General features: G+C 36.5%; 6 protein-coding genes across 10 annotated transcripts in view; 2 read left to right on the top strand and 4 right to left on the bottom strand.

The window, feature by feature from the left end:
* Positions 1–9,387, bottom strand: part of LOC106649507 (zinc finger SWIM domain-containing protein 8) — a 31,795-nt gene extending 22,408 nt beyond the window's left edge. For 3 of the 4 annotated variants that reach the window (XM_014366949.2, XM_014366965.2, XM_014366972.2), the window contains exons 1-2: positions 8,425–9,387; positions 5,776–6,432 (exon numbers count right to left, since the gene is read on the bottom strand). In XM_014366949.2, the coding sequence (XP_014222435.1) occupies positions 5,776–6,142 (367 nt within the window). In that variant the 5' untranslated portion in view covers positions 6,143–6,432; positions 8,425–9,387. The remainder of the gene's footprint in view (positions 1–5,775; positions 6,433–8,424) is intronic. The other variant, XM_023459422.1, reaches the window with a different exon arrangement.
* A 658-nt stretch (positions 9,388–10,045) lies between these two features.
* Positions 10,046–11,764, top strand: LOC106650577 (glia maturation factor beta). The gene is made up of 4 exons (XM_014368683.2): positions 10,046–10,584; positions 10,969–11,062; positions 11,135–11,184; positions 11,260–11,764. The coding sequence occupies exons 1-4, from the start codon at positions 10,582–10,584 to the stop codon at positions 11,530–11,532; spliced, it is 420 nt and encodes a 139-aa protein (XP_014224169.1). The 5' UTR covers positions 10,046–10,581; the 3' UTR covers positions 11,533–11,764.
* Positions 11,765–11,790: 26 nt separating this feature from the next.
* LOC106650570 (protein cornichon) lies at positions 11,791–13,332 on the bottom strand. Its single transcript, XM_014368669.2, has 4 exons — positions 13,071–13,332; positions 12,779–12,847; positions 12,441–12,697; positions 11,791–12,351 (listed from the first exon to the last, which is right to left on the bottom strand). Exons 1-4 carry the CDS (start codon positions 13,149–13,151, stop codon positions 12,327–12,329), a joined length of 432 nt encoding a protein of 143 aa, XP_014224155.1. The 5' UTR covers positions 13,152–13,332; the 3' UTR covers positions 11,791–12,326.
* A 411-nt stretch (positions 13,333–13,743) lies between these two features.
* LOC106650564 (magnesium transporter NIPA2) lies at positions 13,744–16,515 on the bottom strand. 2 transcript variants are annotated; one of them, XM_023459390.1, is made up of 5 exons: positions 15,470–16,515; positions 15,266–15,388; positions 15,050–15,192; positions 14,242–14,969; positions 13,744–14,181 (listed from the first exon to the last, which is right to left on the bottom strand). In XM_023459390.1, the coding sequence occupies exons 1-4, from the start codon at positions 15,573–15,575 to the stop codon at positions 14,250–14,252; spliced, it is 1,092 nt and encodes a 363-aa protein (XP_023315158.1). In that variant the 5' UTR covers positions 15,576–16,515; the 3' UTR covers positions 13,744–14,181; positions 14,242–14,249. The 2 variants fall into 2 exon arrangements, with proteins under 2 accessions (XP_023315158.1, XP_014224139.1); XM_014368653.2 differs by having other exon boundaries at positions 13,744–14,969.
* A 930-nt stretch (positions 16,516–17,445) lies between these two features.
* Positions 17,446–19,032, top strand: LOC106649021 (gamma-secretase subunit Aph-1). The gene is made up of 3 exons (XM_014366288.2): positions 17,446–17,760; positions 17,833–18,133; positions 18,204–19,032. Exons 2-3 carry the CDS (start codon positions 17,901–17,903, stop codon positions 18,685–18,687), a joined length of 717 nt encoding a protein of 238 aa, XP_014221774.1. The 5' UTR covers positions 17,446–17,760; positions 17,833–17,900; the 3' UTR covers positions 18,688–19,032.
* Positions 19,033–19,079: 47 nt separating this feature from the next.
* Positions 19,080–21,943, bottom strand: LOC106648998 (mediator of RNA polymerase II transcription subunit 17). Its single transcript, XM_014366260.2, has 7 exons — positions 21,753–21,943; positions 21,355–21,537; positions 20,768–21,279; positions 20,479–20,687; positions 19,842–20,405; positions 19,603–19,751; positions 19,080–19,536 (listed from the first exon to the last, which is right to left on the bottom strand). Exons 1-7 carry the CDS (start codon positions 21,839–21,841, stop codon positions 19,326–19,328), a joined length of 1,917 nt encoding a protein of 638 aa, XP_014221746.1. The 5' UTR covers positions 21,842–21,943; the 3' UTR covers positions 19,080–19,325.
* Between the last annotated feature and the right edge of the window lie 262 nt (positions 21,944–22,205).

Raw genomic sequence — 22,205 nt, 5'->3', positions numbered from 1 at the left:
TGAATCACCCATAAGCTGCATCTAAACTAAGTCAAATTAAAATAGATTTCATTGATCCTCAAGAACTTTTCTTCACAATATAACGATTCAGTGCGGACCTTACATCATTGTAATATGCAACCGGTTTCTCAATTCTTTCAAAGAGACAGATATCGTTGCTGTTCTTCGTTTTTTTTTCGTTGTTTTTTTTCATAAATACGTTTTAATGAGCCTCTATTCCGACAGACTGACCCGCAACCTTTATTATTTGCGTATACACAAAATATGCCTGGAATCCAACCTTTTTACTCGCGTGTATATTTACTTTATGCTGCTTTATGAATCGGGGGTTTATACTCAGAGCGACGTTGCCATTTCGGCGTCTGTTTCTCGAAATTTCAATGTGCGCGCATGGCACAGCAGCCAAAAAGGATCAAGCTCGAGAGCGAAGTTTTTACACTGGAGAAAGTACAAGTTTCTTGGTAAATTATCTATTTAATAATACAATATAATCGATACTTGCATTCGATTAAGCAGAGGATCTATCAAACGAATTCCAGACATTACCGGAGTGGCGAGGTCCACTTTGGTGAGTTCCCAACTGAATTTTATGATATTACGTTCTTCATGCTGCTACACTAAAAAAAGCCACTGAAACTGTCGCGCGGCAATATATATGGACTTTTTGCTGTTAAGAAGATATTTATGTCGCGGACAATTATTTATGGAGCTGCTACGTATTAAAAGGCTTAAATTTAGAAATCTGTTCAGATGTTTAAGGAGTACGATTTCATGTAATGAATGAATGATTATAACGATTAAGGCTTGACCCTCGATTCAATTCGTTGCATATAATTTTACGATATAATATACTTTAACTCAGCCGGCAATTGTGATTATATCTTTTGAAATGTACCACTCATTAATATGGAATAAAGTTGAGATCATGAGTGCATAAAATCATTGTTGAAAAAAATGTAATTCAAAAGAAAAAAAAAAGTAAATAAAGTGAGAGAGAGTGAGAGAGAGAGAGAGAGAGAGAAGGAAAGAAGAGAAAATGCAATGTGAGAAAAAGGAAGATAAGAAGAAAGCATTTTGTCGCAGAACAAAGAGAAACCTAGACCGAAATAAAGCATCCGAGTCGCTGACCATTATAAAACGAAAACCATCCCGGACCTTCGTTATATTATATTTAAAGATAAACATCGAGTTAAAAAGAAAGGCGTAATGTACACTTGTGGAACAAGACAATGAAACAACAGCAAGAGGAGCAGTGGCAGCAACATCGCCGCTTCAAGGCAGGTATATGCAAGCCACGCGTAAAAGGTTTTCTCTCTTGCACCTTGGGATTCGGCAGCGCGGTTGACCTTGCTCGATGCAAAGGTGCGTACATGTAAGTACAGAGAGGCGCAGCAGCTGATGGATGAAAAGAAGTCTTATAAACAGGTATAGGAAGAGAGATGCCTTGGCACGATCAGCTGGCCTATACGCACCTGCGTGCGGAGAACGAACCCGCGGTGCAAGGTGCCTCTATCCGCTTCTTGCGGCTCGTTTTGTTCGCTTTACAATTTAAAAATCGCCAAACTCTTAAAGGCGAGCAACGATCACAACGGTAGTTTTTATCCCTCCATCCGTTTTTTTCAGGGCATATTATTTCTTGGATTGAAGCCCCTAATTTTTATAAGACTTTTCGAAAAAGTATGTGCCTGTACGACTTTTTTTTAATGAAACAATTCGAGCATGTCGTTTCATCAAATAAACAACTTTTTCTTTTATCACTTCGCATTTGTGTGTATTGTCATAATCTCAAAAAAAATGGACAAATTTTTTTTTTTGGAATTAATTTTTTTTATCGATTCTTGAAAAGCACAAAACAAAACGATGTAAAAGCAATAATGAATTAGTCCAAGCAATCGTATAAAATGTGTATTTTTTCAAAAGAGAATTGGATGAAAGGAAAGGGTATTCAAAGATCACTGAACCCTTTAAAGGGAAGAAAGCAAATGTATAAAGATGCATAGTTCTCGTTCTAGTGTCTTTTAATACTAGTATCGTGTAGTAGTAAAAGTCACTCTCAGATCGTGAACCTAAATGTGAATACGCATGCATATCAGTAAAGTATACGATCTGCCTGTTCAGTAGATCTTCTATACGTTATTTATATGGAATAGTAAGAAAATTCTGCTACCTATTACTTGCACCTACTACTTACCAAAATTAGAAAAGAAGACACGAAAAATCCTCATGGTTATTCATGTCTTTATTTTGAATATATAATGATGATGATACTTGACATCAAGTCTGAAGTTAAAAAAAATAATAATAATAAGGGTCCGCAGCATTGCGACCTACAATGACTCCGGTCTGCGTCACGTAGATAATGTGGAATCATCGAGCTCTCTTTTACCGATACCCACACGAGATTAACAATATTCTTCAAAAAAGGCGCTCGAGATAGTGTATAACAACGCTGAAAAGAAGCCAAATAATAAACTCGCAATCCCAAATGCACCAAGATAATCGTGTTACTCTCAAGTACCATCATCATCTCAAGTATTTCAAATCTCAAGGGGGAAATTCACATACACACACTTGCTCACCACGCCCTGTAACTATGGAGCAATTTTTTTCTCACGACTTCTTTGAAATAAAAAAAAATGCTGAATTTACTCGACTTTGTGCGTTGAATAAAAAAAGTTAGTTCGAAAGGAAAAATGCAAATTCGAAAATGGTATAAGCTCGCACTTTTGAAAATAGCACCTAGCGTGGAATCTTGGATTGGAGACTAGATTTTTTGACGCTTCGCACGAGTTCGATTGTAAAATTTGAATATCTAAGATAACAACGAAAACTTCAAAATTTGATTCGAAAAGATGTAACTAAATCCTCACTGTCAAGTGTATTGAGAATCGCGTGTGCTTTTCAAGTGCTTTTATGTCACGTTATCTGGAAGTCGAGACCTTTTTGACGTTTCGCGCGCATGGTGTTAAAGTGTGACACAGCAGCAAAAATACCGCAGAACCTTTCAAAGCTTGAATTGAAATCTCAACATTTTCTGTATGTAGTTGATTTAGAAAACAAATTTTTTTCTTTCTTCGTCACGCATTTTTTAAAGTTGAGTTTTTTATTCGTCAATTATCGCAATAATTTTTTTCTCAAGAACATTGATTTATTTAAATAGATCAATTTATCGCATCAACCAATTCTCTCGAATTAACAGCCTCTCCATAGAATTTGGTTATACTTTCAGCGTAAAAGAGAGAGAAAGAGAAAAAGAGATAGAGAACAAAATCTAACCCTCCCAGCACAGAGAAGTAGGGAGAGAGCTTTATACTATCTCTAACTCTTATGTATGTAGGGGGTGGGTAAGAGAGAAATCGATATATAAGGTTGCCGTAGCAACGGCAAGCAGCGCTAGAGGAGTAGTAATATAGTAGAATGTACATAGTCCGCTACCGCGAGAAAGAAGAGATATGGATGAATGTATACGTATGTAAATATTTCGGTAAACGTACAATCAAAATCGTAATCTTGACTCTTTTTAAGTTAAAATATTTCTTTTCTAGAATAAGTTAAAAATTCCTTTTTCAAAACAATAAATAAAAAAATTTTAACTAAATTTTTAGTGCATGTTATTTCGATAGCGAAAAAATCGCTAAAAACGTTACAAAGGAGGTCCAATTGGGAATAGCGAAATCGATATAATACTGATGTAAAATGCTCAACAGGTAAACGTGTGCTATCGACGGAATTCAAACCACTGCAAGATTGGCTCTCTGACCAAGCTAGAAAAAAAAGAGGGAGAAGCATACATTGTTTTACTCAATCGACAATTGGCTGCAATAAGTACCTAAGTACAAGTTCATCGATGTCGAACTATTCGTAATTGCCAACGAAGTACTGTACATTTTTCCAACTTTTTAGATGTTGAACGTATAATGAGGGTTTCGAAATCACGCATCCTCGACCAAAATGAAGAAAAAATAGCAATTCTCTCAAACTTTTTCGGAGTACATCGATATTTACGAGTTCACGAACGAGTTTATAGGGAGTGAAGAAAAAAAGATAAATATGGGTCTGAACAAGAGAACGACGGCGTGCAGGTTCTAACGAAAAAAATAACGAATCATCTCATGCTACATGAAATTGGAAAAAGGAAAGGGGGAAAAGAAACTAAGGATTAAAACACGTCTCGGCCCTCCGTGTGTAATTTATTGCCATCTTCGCAACATTACACCTTTTCACACGACATTTACCCACGTGCATTATCCGCTGGTCAATGTTTAAAAGCGTATCGGTAGAAAGTTCTTTAAATACCCAAATACTTTTGAGGACTGTATTATTAAAATTAAGTTTAATATTTTAGTGCTGGACAATGTGAGAGATTTGAAAAATTGTTCAGTACGCGATCTAAGGCAGAAACTTTTGAGTCGGAATGTACAAATTCACTCATAGCGAGTACATCAAAATATTGAAATGCACTTATGCGGTAATTTTAACGATCAAGAGGGTCAATTTCATAAATGTTGGATCGCGGCCTTCAACGGTCCCCGAGATGAGCATTAAAAATCGATATAGCAATTCAATCCACGAGTTCAAGGATTATTGTTCTTCTCTGCATGCACGCAACACATCCTTCCCTTTTCATACAGGTTCAACAACTATTTCTCATTTGATCGCTAATAATTTACACGTAATTGCTCACTGGAGATGTAATTATCGTATTTACTCGGCTACAGAAATGTTGCGCGAGTGAGCAAGGGGTCCGGGAAGAAGATCCTTATTTTCGTAATAAATTGTTTTTATACGATTTATACACAAGCATTAAAATTTGTAATAATTTTCAAATTCCTCTATTTCTTTTTCGACAATATTTCACAAACTTTCATATTTTATAAGTACCTCTTTTAGCTTTTGAAGTAGCTAGCTTTTTTATACGGGAAAGTAACTATTCGTCATATGTACAAGGCAAAAACATTAAAGAACGCGACTGCTTACCATCACAGCAAATGTTTCTCTCGCTAGGGTGCGCATTGAAATTCAGGAACGCATAACGAAACTCCAAAGAAAAAAATGATACATAGATTTAGGGAAATTTTTCAAACGAAGAAAATTGCTTGTTGTGTTGGCACCCATCTCGGTGCAATCGAAAATAACAAAGAGGAAAAAAACGTTTGAATAAAAAAAAACGCAAGAAAGAGAGAGAGCGACAAAGAACGAAAAAAATGGAGTTGTGTATATGTTAATGAGGTTTGAAATTTGCATATCCCTTATTTAGGGTCTTCCTTCATTACCACATAGAGCCCCCTTGTACGCTTTGTAAAATACGCGCAATGTCTTGCGGAATGAAAAAGAAAAGATCAATATCGGTTCGCGGCATCTCTCGATATATACTTTCTCTTGATTACTTTTCCTGGAATACGTCGTGAACCCCTTTCTTTGTTTCGATCCCCGGAGCTCAGCTGGCTCGTGGATTTACTTAAATTTTCTTCTTCCGGGCCATACGATTTTCTTCCCAGAATCGACAGACGAAAAATGAATGTCTAAGGTGTTTCAAGGCGGAAAAACGCCGACCTTGTCCAACAACTTGCCGCACGAGACTATGCAAATATAAAAAAGACTTGGCAATTGTGAGACATGCGAGTCGACTGGCGACGTAACAATAGACACGATACGCTTGGGGCAACCTCGTTCGCGTTGTTGACATGTATAGAAGCCAAATAAATGCACTTGCGGGTATATCCTATATAATATATAGGAAAAGAATAAAAATATCAAAGAAATTGCGGTACTCACTTTCGAAGCACTTCTTCGCAGGGCCGAAAGCCGTGATGGGCCGCTTCCATCCTCGCCAATTGTTGCAGATGGATTCGGGCTCGCTGCTCCAGCTGCAGAGCGAGTCCTCTTCGAATCTGTCGGAGTCGTCGAAGGAATATTCGTCATTCTCTTCCCACTCGCCAGCAGCGACGGCAGCAGCATTGATAGCCGAACCAGCAGCGTGTCCGACACCGGAACCACTGGCAATCGGAACGCCAGCAGGATTGGCCACTACAGCTCCGACTGTTCTGTTGTTGTTGTTTCTGCCATGTTGATGCTGATGCTGCTGCTGCTGCTGCTGAGCAACCCCGGCATTGTTGTTGTTGTTATTGTTGGCACCAACCATGCCCGCGGCGGCTGCAGCTGCTGCATTGTTGTTGTTGTTGTTCGGTTGTGGCCCAGGGGCGGGTCCGGTACCGCCATCGCCCACGACGGCGGGCGACCGAGCCAGGTTGCCCGCCAGCTTCTGAGCGCGCTAGAGCCGGCCTTGATCAAGGTGGCTCGCGCTCGAATCTCCTTTAAACGGAGCCCTGCAGCTTTGCGTCACTCTGCTGCTATTCTCCTTGTTGTTGACTCGCTTTCCCGATCGAGATGAAGGGGCGAAAGCCGCTGCGATGCTTGTCCACCGAATCTATTCTGCAAACAATGGACACTGCTTAGAATTTTAATGATTCGGATCAAGTTTGAATAAGTGAGCGGGTCTGTTCGAGTTTTGAAAATCAACAAAGTTTAATGAAAGCTCGACGACAAGCCCGGACTCAAGGCTACAGGTGAATGAATGGAATTGTTAACGCAGCATGATTTCGGTCATCGTCGTGAAAATCCAAGAGACGAATTTTACGCTTTACAATCAAGTAAAAGCTTTTTTTAAGAAAAGCAAAAATGCCAGAGAAACAAAACCACCGACTGAGATTAAAATTTGTTCAATTTCAACACAACGAGGCAATTAGTACGAAAGTACAATTTCATGCGATGTAAGAGAAAAAGAAAAACTTTCAGCGTGTCAAACGCGCTCTTAATGAGTACGCGCAAAGAATATGTATATAAGAAATAAAAAAAGAAGAGAAGCGGGAAAAGCTTAAAAGCCCGGACAAAAAAAAGTAGAACAGCTGATTCACGCTTGTAGTATCGCAGAAGCTCAGAATCGATTTTACTTCGCAGTAAGGCGCACCGGTTTGAGAGAACTAAATCCACATTGCATGCATTGCCCTCGCACAATTGCCATTGCATTAAATGCTTCTGATTGACTTTTTCATGTGGCTACTCTACAAACGAAATTAAATCGACACCCACTGCCCAAAAAACTTTTAATTATTTTGAGTATTGATCGTTTTAAGAGCCTAGCAGTTTTAACTTGAGAAATTAATGGTCAATCGTATTGATTTATCAAGAATAATTTAGAGCTTAACCACTGCTTCAATAAATTTCCGATAAATCACAAACTGTATCGACGTTGATTGGCGATGCTCGCGAATTATCGTATTTGTAGTTTAAGGAAATATTACAGTCACGTCAAACAAGAAAGTAACTAAAATTTGTGCATCAATTTTCGAAATACGCGTATCTCTAAACGAACTATGCAAGAAGCATCACGCGTTTCGCTAACTTCAATTATCACCGAAACATACAGTATGAGGGCAGGAGATTATTAAAAAAAAATAATAATAAACTTGTCTGATCAAATTAGTATCAATAGTAATAAAAATTTAGAGTAATAAAATGTTTACACGACAGTGGTAATGAAAAATTATTAGTTCTGAACGATCGCCGACCCGAAAACTCCCTCGAAGATTCGGCGAAAAGTCAACAACGATGATGAAGTCCTTGAGGAATCGTCGCGATGAGTCGTCAGACTCGTCCAAGAACGTACGACGACCCCCATATCTTATATCGCCCGTTGCCATGAAATATACGTGCCTTTTGTACGTCTGTCCGCGTGCACCTACGTAACGCAACTTACACATAAATTTAACACGCTACACACAGGCAAAGACTTATGGTCGGTAAATATATATAAACTAACTTCATCTTCGACAGCCTACTACATCGCTGTGTCGGTGTGTGCGTGTATATTTACGCGAGTAAGAGGGACATGGAAAGAAATATGCGTATGCATATATGTATATACAGCCCCTCCATTTCGTTTTCTCTCTCATTTCTATACACACATACATAGACGCGCGTAAGGCCAATTCATGTATACGCCATATACACACAGACACAAGCGCACACCTCAAGTCCGTGCGTATCGTCCTTTATCTCCTTTTCTTTCTCTCATCGTTTTCAGCTGTAGCTTCGAGGTAGACTCGGGCCCACGTACACCACAGCTAAAGGCGAATGCATTTAATACTCCTTCTGCCGTCGTTTTCTGTTTCTTATTCTGTCTCGACTATAAGGAGACGAGCTCGTGACGCGAGATCGAGACCGAGAGAACAAAGAAATACTGTGCACCTCCGCGGCCTATGGATAAGACGGCTAATAACGACACTCGATTAAGCAATTGCATTTTAGGTTATAAGACTTTATTACGAGACAGACGAGCTGAAAAAGGGTATAGTCAGTGCGTAGTACAACGCAACGAAAGAGAGAGAAAGAGAGAGAGAGAGACAAAACAAAGGTGATATTTACCTGCGCTCGTGAGTGCAGCTGCTGCTATTTGCACATGTATACACGCTCACGCGTGTGTAAGTACTGTATATGAATACACGCACGGGTGCTAGTTGTGCTCAACAGTCAAAAGGGAAGGACTTTATGTACTGGCACACAGCATCACCGACTTGGCAACGGAGTCGAACGATATTTTCACTGACACTTGCGTTCAAATTTCAGCGTTTTTATCGCAAAGAAAGGCACGACTGCACTATGCCACAAAATGAAAAGCGAGGCACGATATTACTCGTTTCTCGTCTGTGTTTATACGCAGCTGAGAATTGCAGGACAGCGACAACACGGCAAGTCTTGCATTCGATTATACTGTTGCCACTGCTGCTGCTGCTGCTGCTGCTACTGGCACTGGCACTGGCACTGGCACTGCTGCTGCTACTGTTGCTCGATAGCAGCCCTATGCATTTCACACTGGTTTGTAATTTTCTGCCACACACATGCACCAGCACCTGATGGGCTCAACACACACACATTCACAGAGGTTCTAAGCCTAGGGTCAAGCTGAACGAGCTCAACGTAGTGCGTTGTGAAGTCGCGCGACACTTGCAATGCACACGCGCACGCATATAATAATAATAAACGCGAGATTCAATCGAGTTTGGTCGCTGGTAGCGTACAGCGCGTTACACACACATAGCGCACCAGACGCGAATGCAGCACGATCCGTCCGTGTGTTATTATAATAACGCGAGCGAGAGAGAGAGAGAGAGAGAGAGAGAGAGAAAAAAGATCGCAGTGTCGAGAAGTGCGACTGCAGCAGCGGCGATACTCAGAGGCTTTTCGAGTCGTACGGTCGAGTACAGTATATACTGTATATACCTAGGCTAGTATACGCACGAGTGTGCGAGAGGGAGCGAAAGAGAGAAGGAGAGATCTGTCGAGCTCGCCCGCACGACAACAACAAACATGGCCGCGCGGCAGCAGCACCTCCCGCACAGTCGGACGTAAGCCTGGAAATTCGGCGCTGCAGCGATCCGCGCACACTCGCCTATCCTAACCGAGGCTCTGCACATTTGGTGCGCGCGGCCCAGGGGTAGGGGCTACAGTCTACACCGTCGGCTCTCTCGATACGGCCTAACACCGTATCTATATATACCTATAGGTATAGGCGGCTCTGCTCTATGTGTGCCGTGCATGGCGTGTAGTATTATTATGCGTACATGTAACAACATCGGCCCGAGGCGATCGCAATAGCAATACATGAGCAGCACGGGCGCGTAACAGCGCCACCGCGTGACGTATACTCAGACACGCAGTGCATAGGCCAACGTTATGCACATTACGTACGCAGGCAGACAAGCTGGCTAGTCACCCGTATACGCAGCCAGGCCGCGCTTGCTGGCCTGCTCTTAGGTGTACTTAGTGGTTCTCTTCGATGCGCAGAATCCCAGCTGACTCATAGCGCGAAAACCACCACTAGGCCAAAAAACGCATACGGAGCTTTTTAGCATATTGACAGCTCGAGCTTTTTAATTTAAAAGACGATGCGAATTTCTGTGGAAATAATAACTCGACTCATGAACTTATGTACAACTCCTCAGTTCCTCCAATGGTGTTCCTGCTATAAAGCTACTTATACACATTTTTAGTCTCTATCTCGGGGACGACGCTTCAATTGATTTACGATCAATATTTTACTCACGCGTCTCATGGACGCTCGACGATCGGCGTTATTTTCCATAGGATTCGCCACCTAGAGCCGGTAGCGTAGGTATCGGTTCGAATTTCTCAAAAGCCTTTAAATAACGCTTTTGTAAACGCGACGATCGACGGCTCCGATCCTCCCCGTGTAAGCGAGTCCCGCTCGTGCACGGAGTGAGCGCAGTTGTGTCACTCCCTCTCTCGTGGCTCACGCATCCCGACATTTTCTCCCGCGAATTAGAGTAGGAGGCAACGAGAGGAGCGTCTCTCTCGTGTGCTCATCCAGTGGCAACGAGCGCGACTCTCCACTGTCTGCGATCAGTGTCTATAATATACTCTAGTGAATATATACACACACACACAACACGTACATCAAACTCCGTATTGTTGCCGTTGCTATCAACTGCGACACGCACTCCAACTGCCAAAAACGAGGAAAAAACCTACCACCAGTGTTCGCGATCATCCAAATTATTCAAAATGGTAATTGACTCTGAATTTTTTTAGTCGAATTACCGAATAATTTTGTGTAAATGCCTTGTCTGTGTCAAAAACAGCTTTCGATGCTAACAACTCTTATATGTAATCATCATTATATTTTGATTTTAGTACAATGGTTCGTTTTTTAACTAGTTTAATTATAATGAAAAAGAGGCGGCAGTGAAGCAACTTTTTGTCATTTTTACCTTACGTGATTTATGTATTATTTGAGAGCGCACAGTGCTAATTGCGAGTGCTATCAAGAGAACCCTATCAATTATATTGTTTTCATTTTATTTGAAAAACATTATTTGAAATAAGCTTCTTCATCCGCTTACAGTTGCATCTTTGTCTAAACTTTTGTAATAAATTTTATTTACTTTTCAGAGTTCTAACAACATTTGCGACATTGATGATGAAGTAATTGGTGCTTTAAAGGATTTCAGATTCAGAAAAAGCCAGCAAAATGCTGCACTTGTCTGTAAGAATTTTCAAATTTATTGACTAATAAAATTTGAAATTAAAATCATTGATATATGTTTAACTTCCACAGTAAGAATTGACAGAGCAAAGCAAAAAATTTGCTTCAGCGAACTTATTGAGGTATATTCATTCAAACATTTTATCTATATCAGATTAAATTATTTGTGTCATATTAATGTGATCAAATTTAACTAGGGCATTGAAATAGAAGAGTTACAAGATATCATTCCAGAACATGAACCACGATACATTGTCTACAGCTACAAGATGGTTCATGATGACGGAAGAGTTTCGTATCCCATGTGTTTCATATTCTACACTCCAAGAGATATTCAAATGGAGCTTCAAGTACTCTATGCTGGTATGAAATTAGTTTTGCAGCGTGAAGCTGGATTAACAAGAGTATATGAAGTTCGTGAACTTGAAGAGTTGACAGAAGAGTGGCTCAAAGAGAATTTAAGTAGGTAGAAGACTAAATTTACCTAAACAAATTTCTACCACTTTTTATGTCACATACGTGTACTGTATTTGAAAATTTTTCATGTTCTACAGCATTTATAGATGTAATTAAAAATATTTCTACAATTATTGACTATATAATACTCAATCTAAGGTTAAGCAACTAAATTTTATATTTATACAATTAGCAATTTAATTAAGAAAATAAGTGTATTGTTGAATGTTGAATTTAATTGTAAAAGCCGAGCCATTTGATATGAATATTGAATTTTTGATAATTTTTTATGAAAAAATTTTTGAGCCATATAAATAATTTTTTATAGCTATAGTCGTTCAATTAAAGACAATAGTCTGAAAATTTTCTCCAGCACTTCTCATGTCTTGATTGGAAGACAACATAAAAATAACATCAAAAATAAAAATAATTATAAACGATAAGTTTTTTTCAAGACAAGTTTGAACAAAAATTTGTTAATTGTGTATTTGTTTGAATAGTATTAATGTCAAACATATTAAATATATTTAAAAAAAATACTTGCGAGCCACTGTTATTGTTTAACTATCCTTTAAAATTTGTATCTGTTATTCTTACTTTAAGACTATTGTACACTTTTAAGTATTCTTAATTCTTGAATTATAATTATAAAGTTACCAGCAAATCTCTAGTACATTTACAAAGTTAAAAATACACCACACATATTTACAGTCCATAGATTATAAATTAATTACATTAATAAAAACATTGCCTATTAAATTCCCTTATTGGTAACATGGCAGATGAATCCTTAAGATTTTAATTTTATTTATTGGATTAATGAACTGATCATTCTGAAAATTAAAATTAATTATTGATAATTAAATACCACTAACAAATAAGTTTTAAAATCGACTTTTTTTTGTGTAAAAATGATATTTACCCATACAAGTAGTAGAAAAATGTTATTAGATAAAATGCCAATTTGACCCAACCTTCTCTTTGGCATCTGTTGAGATCATTCATATTCATGATACTAGTGGGATCATACAAGCCAGGTCCTGTCATTATGGGCCTGGTACGATATCTGTTAATATGGTAAGCCATGAGTGGTATATTCAAAATTAAGGATAGCCATTGACCACTGATTAAAAAGAAGAAATTTATTAGGAAGTGCAAGCCATATTCTGGAAGTATAAGCTGTAAAATAAAGAAAAATTAACAATCACCTGACACAAATCTTTAATTCATGAAATAATTTGAATATAAATCTCAACTCACTGGATTCAGACTATTGCACTGATCAATCGGATCTTTAAATTCTGTTTTGAGCTCGTCAAATGCAATTACCTGTTAAATACAAAAATCAAAAGTTTTAATCCACGTTTCTCATTTTAATCAATATATCGAAATCTCTTAATCATATGATAACGTAAATGAACAAGCAAAACAGAGCGACTATTAGGGCTTCTTATTAACGAGGTTAAGGTGCCAAAATTGATTGGAACACTGAGCTTTTGCACAATCATTTGCGTTAGATCATTAAAAACTGTCAATTCTATGTCGAACTTACATGAAATATTGAAAAAAATATTAGAAACGCGTCAACAATCAGCGCAACAATATACGAAAAAGCGGCTAAACCAAACGCCATTTTTCACAGAGATGGAAAAATATTGAACTGACGCATGCGAATAGCGAACTGACTTGGTAAAGCAAACTTCGCGACTGTCTAGTCTGTCTAATGATGGATCGGGGATCGCACTCTGAACACTCCCCGTATACAGGCCCGACAGCCACGTTAAGTCTGCCTGTGTTGCTGCCTATATCAAGACTGTATAAATACCGACCTGTGTTTGAAACATTACACAGCTTATGCTCACTTTTCAGTTACCGAAATGAAAAGAATCGAATGTAAACTTTCCTTTGTATTTATTATCGATGATTTACTAAAAAATTAAATGTTGAACTCAATTTAAATATTATTTTTTCTAAAGAATAATTAGTATGTTAATTTCACCTACTTCAGACTCTTGATAATCTGATGTGATTCATTGAATTTAACTATTTTTGCTTTAGTTAGAAAGATTTGAAAATAAGTAACTGAATATAAATAAAAAATATTTTATTTTTCATAAAATTATCAGCAATTTATGAATAGTTCATAATGTACATATGTATAATAAGTATAGTTTTTGTAGTTGCTTCAGCAAAAATGGTTAAAAATGTTGAAAAATATTCTTAAATAGAGTTACATGGTATATGTGTATTTTTATAGCTATTTAACATTTTGATAAATATGCTTGTACATGCTATGTTACATTAAGTAGCAACCATAATTGACATTACTAATTGAAATTTAACAGTCTTATAAAAATTGAATGTATCTATGCAAATACATCACCATTGCACAAAATTTTTAAACTGTTCACTGTGATAGAGAGTTATAAAATATCACCTGTCACAATCAACATTTTTATTTTTAAATATTTACTAAATAATAATTTAAATTAGCTATTTTTTTGGAACAATGCAAAACTTGCAGACTAGAACATTTCAAGTATTTCCTTAGTTTTGATTGCAAAATTGATATGCTCATAGACAAGGCAAAAAAGCTCATACAATAAAACAGAGAACAACTAACAGTTTTGCGAAAATCTGTTAGGGCTTCTTATTGTATTTAAAATTTTACCTTGGGTAACCATTTACATTCCTTGGTCACAGAACACTCAGATTGTTTTTAATCCTTTCGTCACTTAGACCTAGTATTTTTGATACTCTCATAATTATATGTGTTATATTGAACATGATTTATGTCATTAAGACTGTCCCATTTTATATCATACTGACCAAGAATGTCTCTTTTTGGTCTGAACATGTGTCTGACATCTTGATAACTTATATCTAAATCCTTGAAGCCATTTAGTAATATTATAGCTATAACAATTATCAAAAATCCACAAATACAACCAATGACATCCTCTACAATCATGTGCTCCCACTCTCTGAATAATATAGCAGAAGCTGTTATCACAAATGTAGTAAAAAATACATAATAAATTGGTGTCACAACTCCAGTATTAAATAAATCTAAAGACTTATTGAGATAATTCATTTGTACCATAATGCATAATATCAATAGAAAAAGCAAAGCCCAAGTGAGCCAATTACTCATTTCACTATTTCCATTCATAGTTTCTTTGAAAGCTATTCCAAGTCCCTTACAACTCATTACAGATATTGAACCTATTGATGAACACAGAAGAATATATACAAGAACATTTTGTTTGCCATACAATGGACCTACAAAGGTTATTATACTCAAACAACCAAATACCACTAATAAAGCATAAGTCACAAAAACTGGATTTTGCATTTTTTCTAATAACTCTTGCATATTTTCTACCTGCTCTTCTTTTGGCGAGTGTAAAACTAAAACTGTTGAACCCAGAATACACAGCAAACAACCAATCTAGAATTAAAATTATTTTAATTTTATAAAATAAATAATATTCCATTCAACAGCTTGGTACTTTGATTTTCATCACTCACTTTTCCCAATAAATTCAAATGTTCATTCAAATAATACGATGCTAGCACAGCTGAGACTAAAACACTTAAAGCACCTAGAGGAGTGACCAATGATGCAGGTGCAAATGCATAAGCTACGAAATTGGCTGCTTCACCAACACCCACTGAAAAACAATATTTATTCCAATTAGACTGGCAGAATAAAAAAAGGCTGAATATAAAACTTGATATTCTTACTCGATAATAGTCCTGCCCACCACGTAAAATCTCGTAGATATCCAAATCCACCTGAACCAGCTCGTAATCTGCCATACCTGTGCAGTCTTACCAGAGCTTTTTTTTTAATAATAAAACTGACACCTGTAAAATGATGCGCGATTAAATTTTCACAAAACCATTAAAACTTTGCAATTGGCGCGCTTATAAAAATTGTCTACAAACCGATAAATCCACTTGACAGCACAGCTAAACCCAAACCAAGATAAAAGTTCCTCGTCACCGATGACGGCTGCACGAGATAATCCGTCGAGTCTTCTTCATCCCACATATTTATTACTCAATTCAAAATATTGCTTGATTTATATATGAAATAACGTTTTTCTGGACCTGCATATGCAAACATAACCTGAGGATTGCGAATGTTGACAGGACGTCGATCGTTTTGTGTATCTCATGGATATATACACAAAGTACCTATACTTATATCAGGAGCAGAAGTAATATTAACTCTCGAGCGTTGAAGGTAGGAATCGGACTATTGTGTGCTATTGTATGCAATTACGTGCTGTAAAGACAATATGAGTATCTTATACAACCTGCTATACTCACATACGCAGCATTATTGAACTAGATAAGAATATGATTTAACTCGGCCTAAGATAATCTTAAATTGATAAATACGTTTACATCAACATTTTTTACGTTTCATGTTAGATATTTTAATTTGTTGTATACTTTCGCGTGTATACGAGCACGATGTCGCATGTTGCACGAAGAAAAATTTAGCGATATCAAAGCTAAAATTAGTTGAAATTACATGGAAAACGGACAATTTATTTATAAGCATGGTTAATTGACGAGTTACTTAAAATTAGGCTACACTCATAATTTGATCGAAAACTTGCTGACTCTTATGATTTTCAGTCTACTGGCATTGGAAACTAGTGGATATACTGCAAACAGTATGAAAGAAGATGAGCTTTATTTGTTTCAATATAATGAACATTATCTAAGCAAGGTCGTGGTTCGACACGAAAAAAGAAACCCATAAATGAGATTGGTTCGAGTAATTGGAACCCAAAATACTTGCCGTCAACGCGATTATGAAAGTTCGATGAGGTTTTTTTATCCTCTCACTGTATGGAGCTGTACGAGCTTTCAGATGTCGCTAAATCGTTGAATTTTTTAATGATAATTCGAAACATGTCACTTGACGGAGAACTTGCAAAAGAAATTTCTGTCAGCGACACCATTGAAAGTCCGTTTATTCAGTACTACATAATATATGCATGTCGTCGGACGTATATTGGTACTTTGGAATTTTGAATTCGACTTTACATATGTGCCTTTGCACGCTCCTGTCCTGCGTTGACGAAATTTGATATGCCGAAACTTGAGCTGACGATTGTGAAATTATAGTCGCCGTTAGTCGGACACAATTTGTACTATCGTTGCATCGTGAGCACACTATACGTTTCACTGAAGCAAGTTGGTCTTACGTGGAATCGTGTTCATCGATAACTCATGAGTCGAATGATTGAGGGACACTTGTAAAATAAACATAGGCCTGAAACACGTCAAAGTACGTCAATATTGCAGCATAATACGAACATAAGAACGAGCGGAAAAGCTTTTGGAGTTGCCTAATCTCGAGAGGCCCGACACATCGCACTGGGACAATCTCGCCGACAAGCTTTTGCCCTACTCGGGACCCTCCGAACACTTGGCGGTCTTACGATGCTCGAATAGCCGCAGAGAGTAGACTTCTCGGACATCGGATGGTTCATCTAGTACTAGACCTGTAACACTGCCCAAGAATCGACTGAAACTACTGCGACTGTTAGAAGCCTACTCACCTTTCTCGCGGCCGGATCTGCCAACTTGGCTCGCGAGTTTACCTGCGTAGTTCCGTTTACCTGGAATGAAACTCAACAAACTTAGAAAGCATCTTCGAAGAAACTTGGCAAAGATACGCCAGAATGAAGAAATAACACGTAGTGGATACGAATGTGAAGGACTCGATAGCATTCGGAAATTATTCTTTTTGGATACGAATGCCATCAATCGTCGGGTTCAAAATAACCGCGCACAAACGCTCAACTAGTGAAATCGCCATTCGCCGCTGCTTGTTTGTGTATGAAGAGGACAGTTGGATACGTGACTCATGACAGGTCTCGACTCTCGACTGGTAAGCTCCGCAAAGGCCTGAGCCCGACTTGTCATCTCCTTCCACAGCCAGCTTTGTATAACGCGTCGGTGTGAGCTGTGAGTGCGTGCGCGTGTTATATTCCTTTTGCTGAGGTTACTAGAAAAACTCAATTTATTTCACCAAAGTCTCTTAAAGTAAACTTTATAATTATTATACTGAAAATAAACGTTTACAAGACAAGCCAGAAAATATTAAAAGCTGCAACGAATGCTACATCATCAAAAGTGGTATGATATTCGTGTATTTATATACCGGATAAAAACGCAGGACCACATATAAACAATAGAACTCGCAACACTTACGAGTAAGATTTTAAGATTCTACATTTTCATTTTTACGTTGTGATAAAATATTGAAACTTGTTTTATTTTAATAGTAAATGATAAGGATATCGGCAACGCAAGTTACTTCGTTTTAATCAACTGTGACACTAACAACGGAAAAATGTCTGGAATTGGTTTTGCTGGGTGTGCAACTATTGCATTTGGACCACCTTTCCTCATGTTTCTTTTTAGTATTGCAATAGAACCTATTAGAATCATCATGCTCATAGCCAGTGCATTCTGTTGGTTATTATCACTTTTGATTAGTTCATTGACTTGGTATGCTATTGTACCACTGAGGAAGTACATTTTTATTGGACTAATCTATTCTGTGATCTTCCAAGAACTTTTTAGGTGAATATTTTAACATCTCATAAACCTTAGTAATTTCTGAGATATTAATTTAACTTGTCTCTCGTTACAGATTTATTCTCTACAAAATACTGAGGAGAGCTGAGAAAGGTCTGGAAAAAGTAACAACAGCCCAAGTTTCTGATAGTAGAGATGTTTTTTCATATGTGTGTGGATTTGGATTTGGTATCATGAGCGGCGTATTTTCTATGAGTAATGTGTTGTCTGAAAGCTTTGGTCCTGCAACTATGGGACTTAAAAGTGGAAACGAATATTTTTTCATAGTATCAGCAGGGATCACTTTGTGTATAATAATGTTACATACTCTTTGGGGAATAACTTTTTTTGCAGCTCTTGACAATAAAAATTGGTTTTTAATTACTTGGGTTGTTGGTTCACACATGTTTGTATCACTTATAACTCTACTTAATGCTGAAGAATACCATGCTACCTGTATATTCACTCTTTATGCAATGTTACTCATCAATGTTGCTGTAGCTTTTAATGTATCAAATGGAAGAGTTCCCCAACTAATGGATGTTCTTATGTTCAAGTAAATATAGATTAATTGTGATGCATAATTATAAATTTTATCTTGTACATTATATTTTTATAATTATTATACTTTCAATGATGTACTTTTGGAGCTTCTTAATTTTGAAGTAAAACTGCATACTAAATAGTAGACAGTTGAAAACAGAATTAAAAGCCTTATGATAAATATCATACAAGTTATCTATATTTTCACTTATTTAAATAAGTACATTGTAAACTTCATTTTTTATTTCATGTTAAAACCATTGTAAAATATGTAAAATAATGTGAATTGAGACTAAATTCATTATAACTAAGTATTAATTTTGTAACTTCAAGACTTCAATAAGATAATCATTTTTATTCAACTGCTGCTGTCAAATTATTTATTTTTACATTATAACAAACTAATTTTTCATTTTAAATTAAAATAAGCTATATAATAACTTTCTTTGCTAAATTTTACACAATTTTCTTTCATAGATAAATATAAAAATATGCGACATTCACACTTCTCCTTATTTAAGATACTACACATAAGATCTTAGATTTTATGTATAATGCCATTGGCAAAATACAAAATTAATTTTTCAAAAAATGACAAAAAACATATAGTTCTTAAAATGTACTCTTCAATTCTATAACTCTTTAAAAGTAGTCTTTAAGAGCTTGTAAGAGATGCCATCAGCATTTCTACTTTGTTGATGAAATTTTTACCTTCCATTTTATCCCATCTTACTTCTTTGAATGAACCACCAAGATTTTCCCATTTTCTTTCTTTTACTAACTGCCCAGGGAAAAAATCTTTCCTTGGTGAGTGTGCTATAGAAACTGCAATACCAAATTGTGGCTCGCATCTCATAGATATTATTCTGTAAATTTTCAATTCATGAATACTTATAATGCCAATAAAGTTAATTATTAATGAAAAAAATTACCTGTCCCCATTAGGAGATGCTAGTATACAACTACTGGCATTTCCTAAAAGTTCAACAGGACCAAGGCCTAATCCATTACTGTTTCCTAAAACTTGCCAACCCATACATTTTGCTAAACCTTGGACCGTACTTATTTGATGTTGATAAATCTGTAAGCATAAGCCAATAAAAAGTTTTCTAACACTATGAAAAATAAATTATTGAAAAATAAAATTGTTAATTTAACTTAAGAAAATTACCTGGTACATTATAAGATCTCTCAATTCCTGTGGCTCGTAGCTCAAATTCATCACTCGACCATCTTTACATATACATTTTAATGATTTTTCATATATATGTAAAATCATAGAAGTTTTAGATAACTGATCGTAACCATGCGTGACAAGATTTATTTTAACACTTGATTGTGTAGGTGAGTTGTAACATGTCCAATGTGAAACAATCAGTGGGTCCTTAACTTCTTTGGCCAATGTGTCTAATACATAACCAATTCTCAGTCTCATGAAAGCATGTTGAGCTTGTTGAATAATTTGTTCTAAGAGGGTTTGCGATTTTGTCATTTCCACTAATTCATGCCTATCAGCTGCAGTAGGACCTGCCAAACATCTTCGTTTGCTGGGACCCAGAGGAGCAGATGATGGATGTGGAAATGTATGATGTGTATTTTTATAATGAACTTCTCGCAAGAGCTGATGTAATGAATGTTCAAGAACATGATCATGATCTGTATTTTGTGGAACTGGTTTTTTTTCACCACCTGTACTGTGTCTTAGAATTATAATTAATTGTATGCCAGGCAGAATCTGTAGAGTAAAATATTGATTAGTATCTAAATCATGATTTTAATAAGATTCAATAGGTATAATTTTTTCATACTGTAGCCATAATTCTGTTACCAACAACCATATGTGGTATTGGTGAAGTTGACTGCACTGCTTCTCTGGCCAATTGACTAAAAAGTTCTTTACAAAATAGAACATTCTGTGCAGCTTCCAACTTCTGTTGCCAATGAGTATCTGGATCAATAGTGTTTCCTGACCCACTGTTCAACCATGTTATGTTGGCGCTAGAAAGAGCTTCTTGATCTAAAGTACGGTATAATTCATTAATTGTAAATAATGTGTGAACTTGTATAATGAGTTTTATTTTTCTAATCAGTTATTACCTTTTTTACATAGGACTTCAATATAAGCTATGCCTTCTAGTTCAGGAGGAATGGTTACACGTAAAGCAGATACATTCTTATTACTTGGCACAACAGCGTTGGGATTAGGAGACTCTGATGGCGACGTTACAGGTTTCTCGTCATCTTCTGCTTTGGTTATCTCAAACATTCCACTTTGACTGAATTTAGAGCCAGCAGTTCGATAACTCAAATCACCTATTATAGCATTACCAACTTTCTTCAGTCTCCAATTTTGTCTTAGTCTCAATAATTCTATATGAAAATCTGGTGATCTTGTTCTTGCTTGTTCATTCAAATTAACTTTCATACGTTCAGTACCAGTAGTTAATATGCTGGCAACTAAACCTAATGCTTTTTTCTTAGCATTGATTTGAACCAATGGTTTGCTTGTTTCGGTTGAATCTCTTGGCATGGGATCTAGAACCAAATAACGTTTATCTTTTGCAATGGCAAGTACATCTGCCAGTACACATAATTCTGTATAAGCTTCCCTAAAAAAATATTGTAATATTTTAAATATGTAACTTTTTTAAAGAAAAAAAACGGAAATTGTAAGTAATTCATACCGTAATTTGTTTCTCAGAGATTCCCAAGGCCAATTAGGTGATTGAAAATTAGCAGGATCTTTGTTATCTTCATCCACTTTCTCACAATTTTCTGTTGGATCTTTTGCATTTTCTTCATCATTGGTTTTACCGAAATCAATTTTTTGAGCTATTTTCGTCAAATGTTCAGATAGAGTAGGTGGTCTGCAAAAGTGTAAAGTTGCATAGTTTTAATAAATTATGAATTAGATAAAAGTTAAAAATTACTCGCATGATTGCCCTTGACAAACATTATTGGGATGCATGCGCGAAAAAAATAATATTTGAAAAGCTGTTTAGAGGTTAAGTTAAAAGATTAAACGTGAACAACAAAGTAAAATACGAGATAGACCATCATCAAGTTGAACAATTCGACTTACGTTTTGTAAATTTCTTGTCCATCAAAAGTAATTTCTTGAATTTCATTTTCAATCGGTGCTTCCACCGAAATATTAACGGAGTATGCCATGCTGACAATAATACTGTTGTTATCACACCGACACCATGTATAGCTGTACACAGTATGTATAAGCGTTCGGCTCGCAGCCGGCTCGACACTTGCTCAAAAATTCGTAATGTGTCAAACGCCTGTCATTTTTGAACGGGCCCTTTAATTTTCGACAGAATCGTTCTGCTGTGCTATTAAAAAATATTTTTAATCAATTGAACTGCACCAATATTTTTCTAAAATTAACAATTTTTTTTAATAAAAAAAAAATAAAAAGATTTTGCACGACAGATGAATAATTTTTCATAATGCCTTAGAAAAAGTTTAATCGAAAATCAAAACTCGTACGATGACTGGTATTGGTGCTACGTGGAAGAGAAACAAA

Source organism: Trichogramma pretiosum, unplaced genomic scaffold (genome assembly GCF_000599845.2).
Source record: "Trichogramma pretiosum strain Unisexual culture from Peru unplaced genomic scaffold, Tpre_2.0 scaffold57, whole genome shotgun sequence".
In the NCBI taxonomy this organism is placed as follows: Eukaryota; Metazoa; Arthropoda; class Insecta; order Hymenoptera; family Trichogrammatidae; genus Trichogramma; species Trichogramma pretiosum.
Note: the sequence above shows the minus strand (reverse complement) of the source record. Positions and strands in the feature narration are given on the sequence as shown.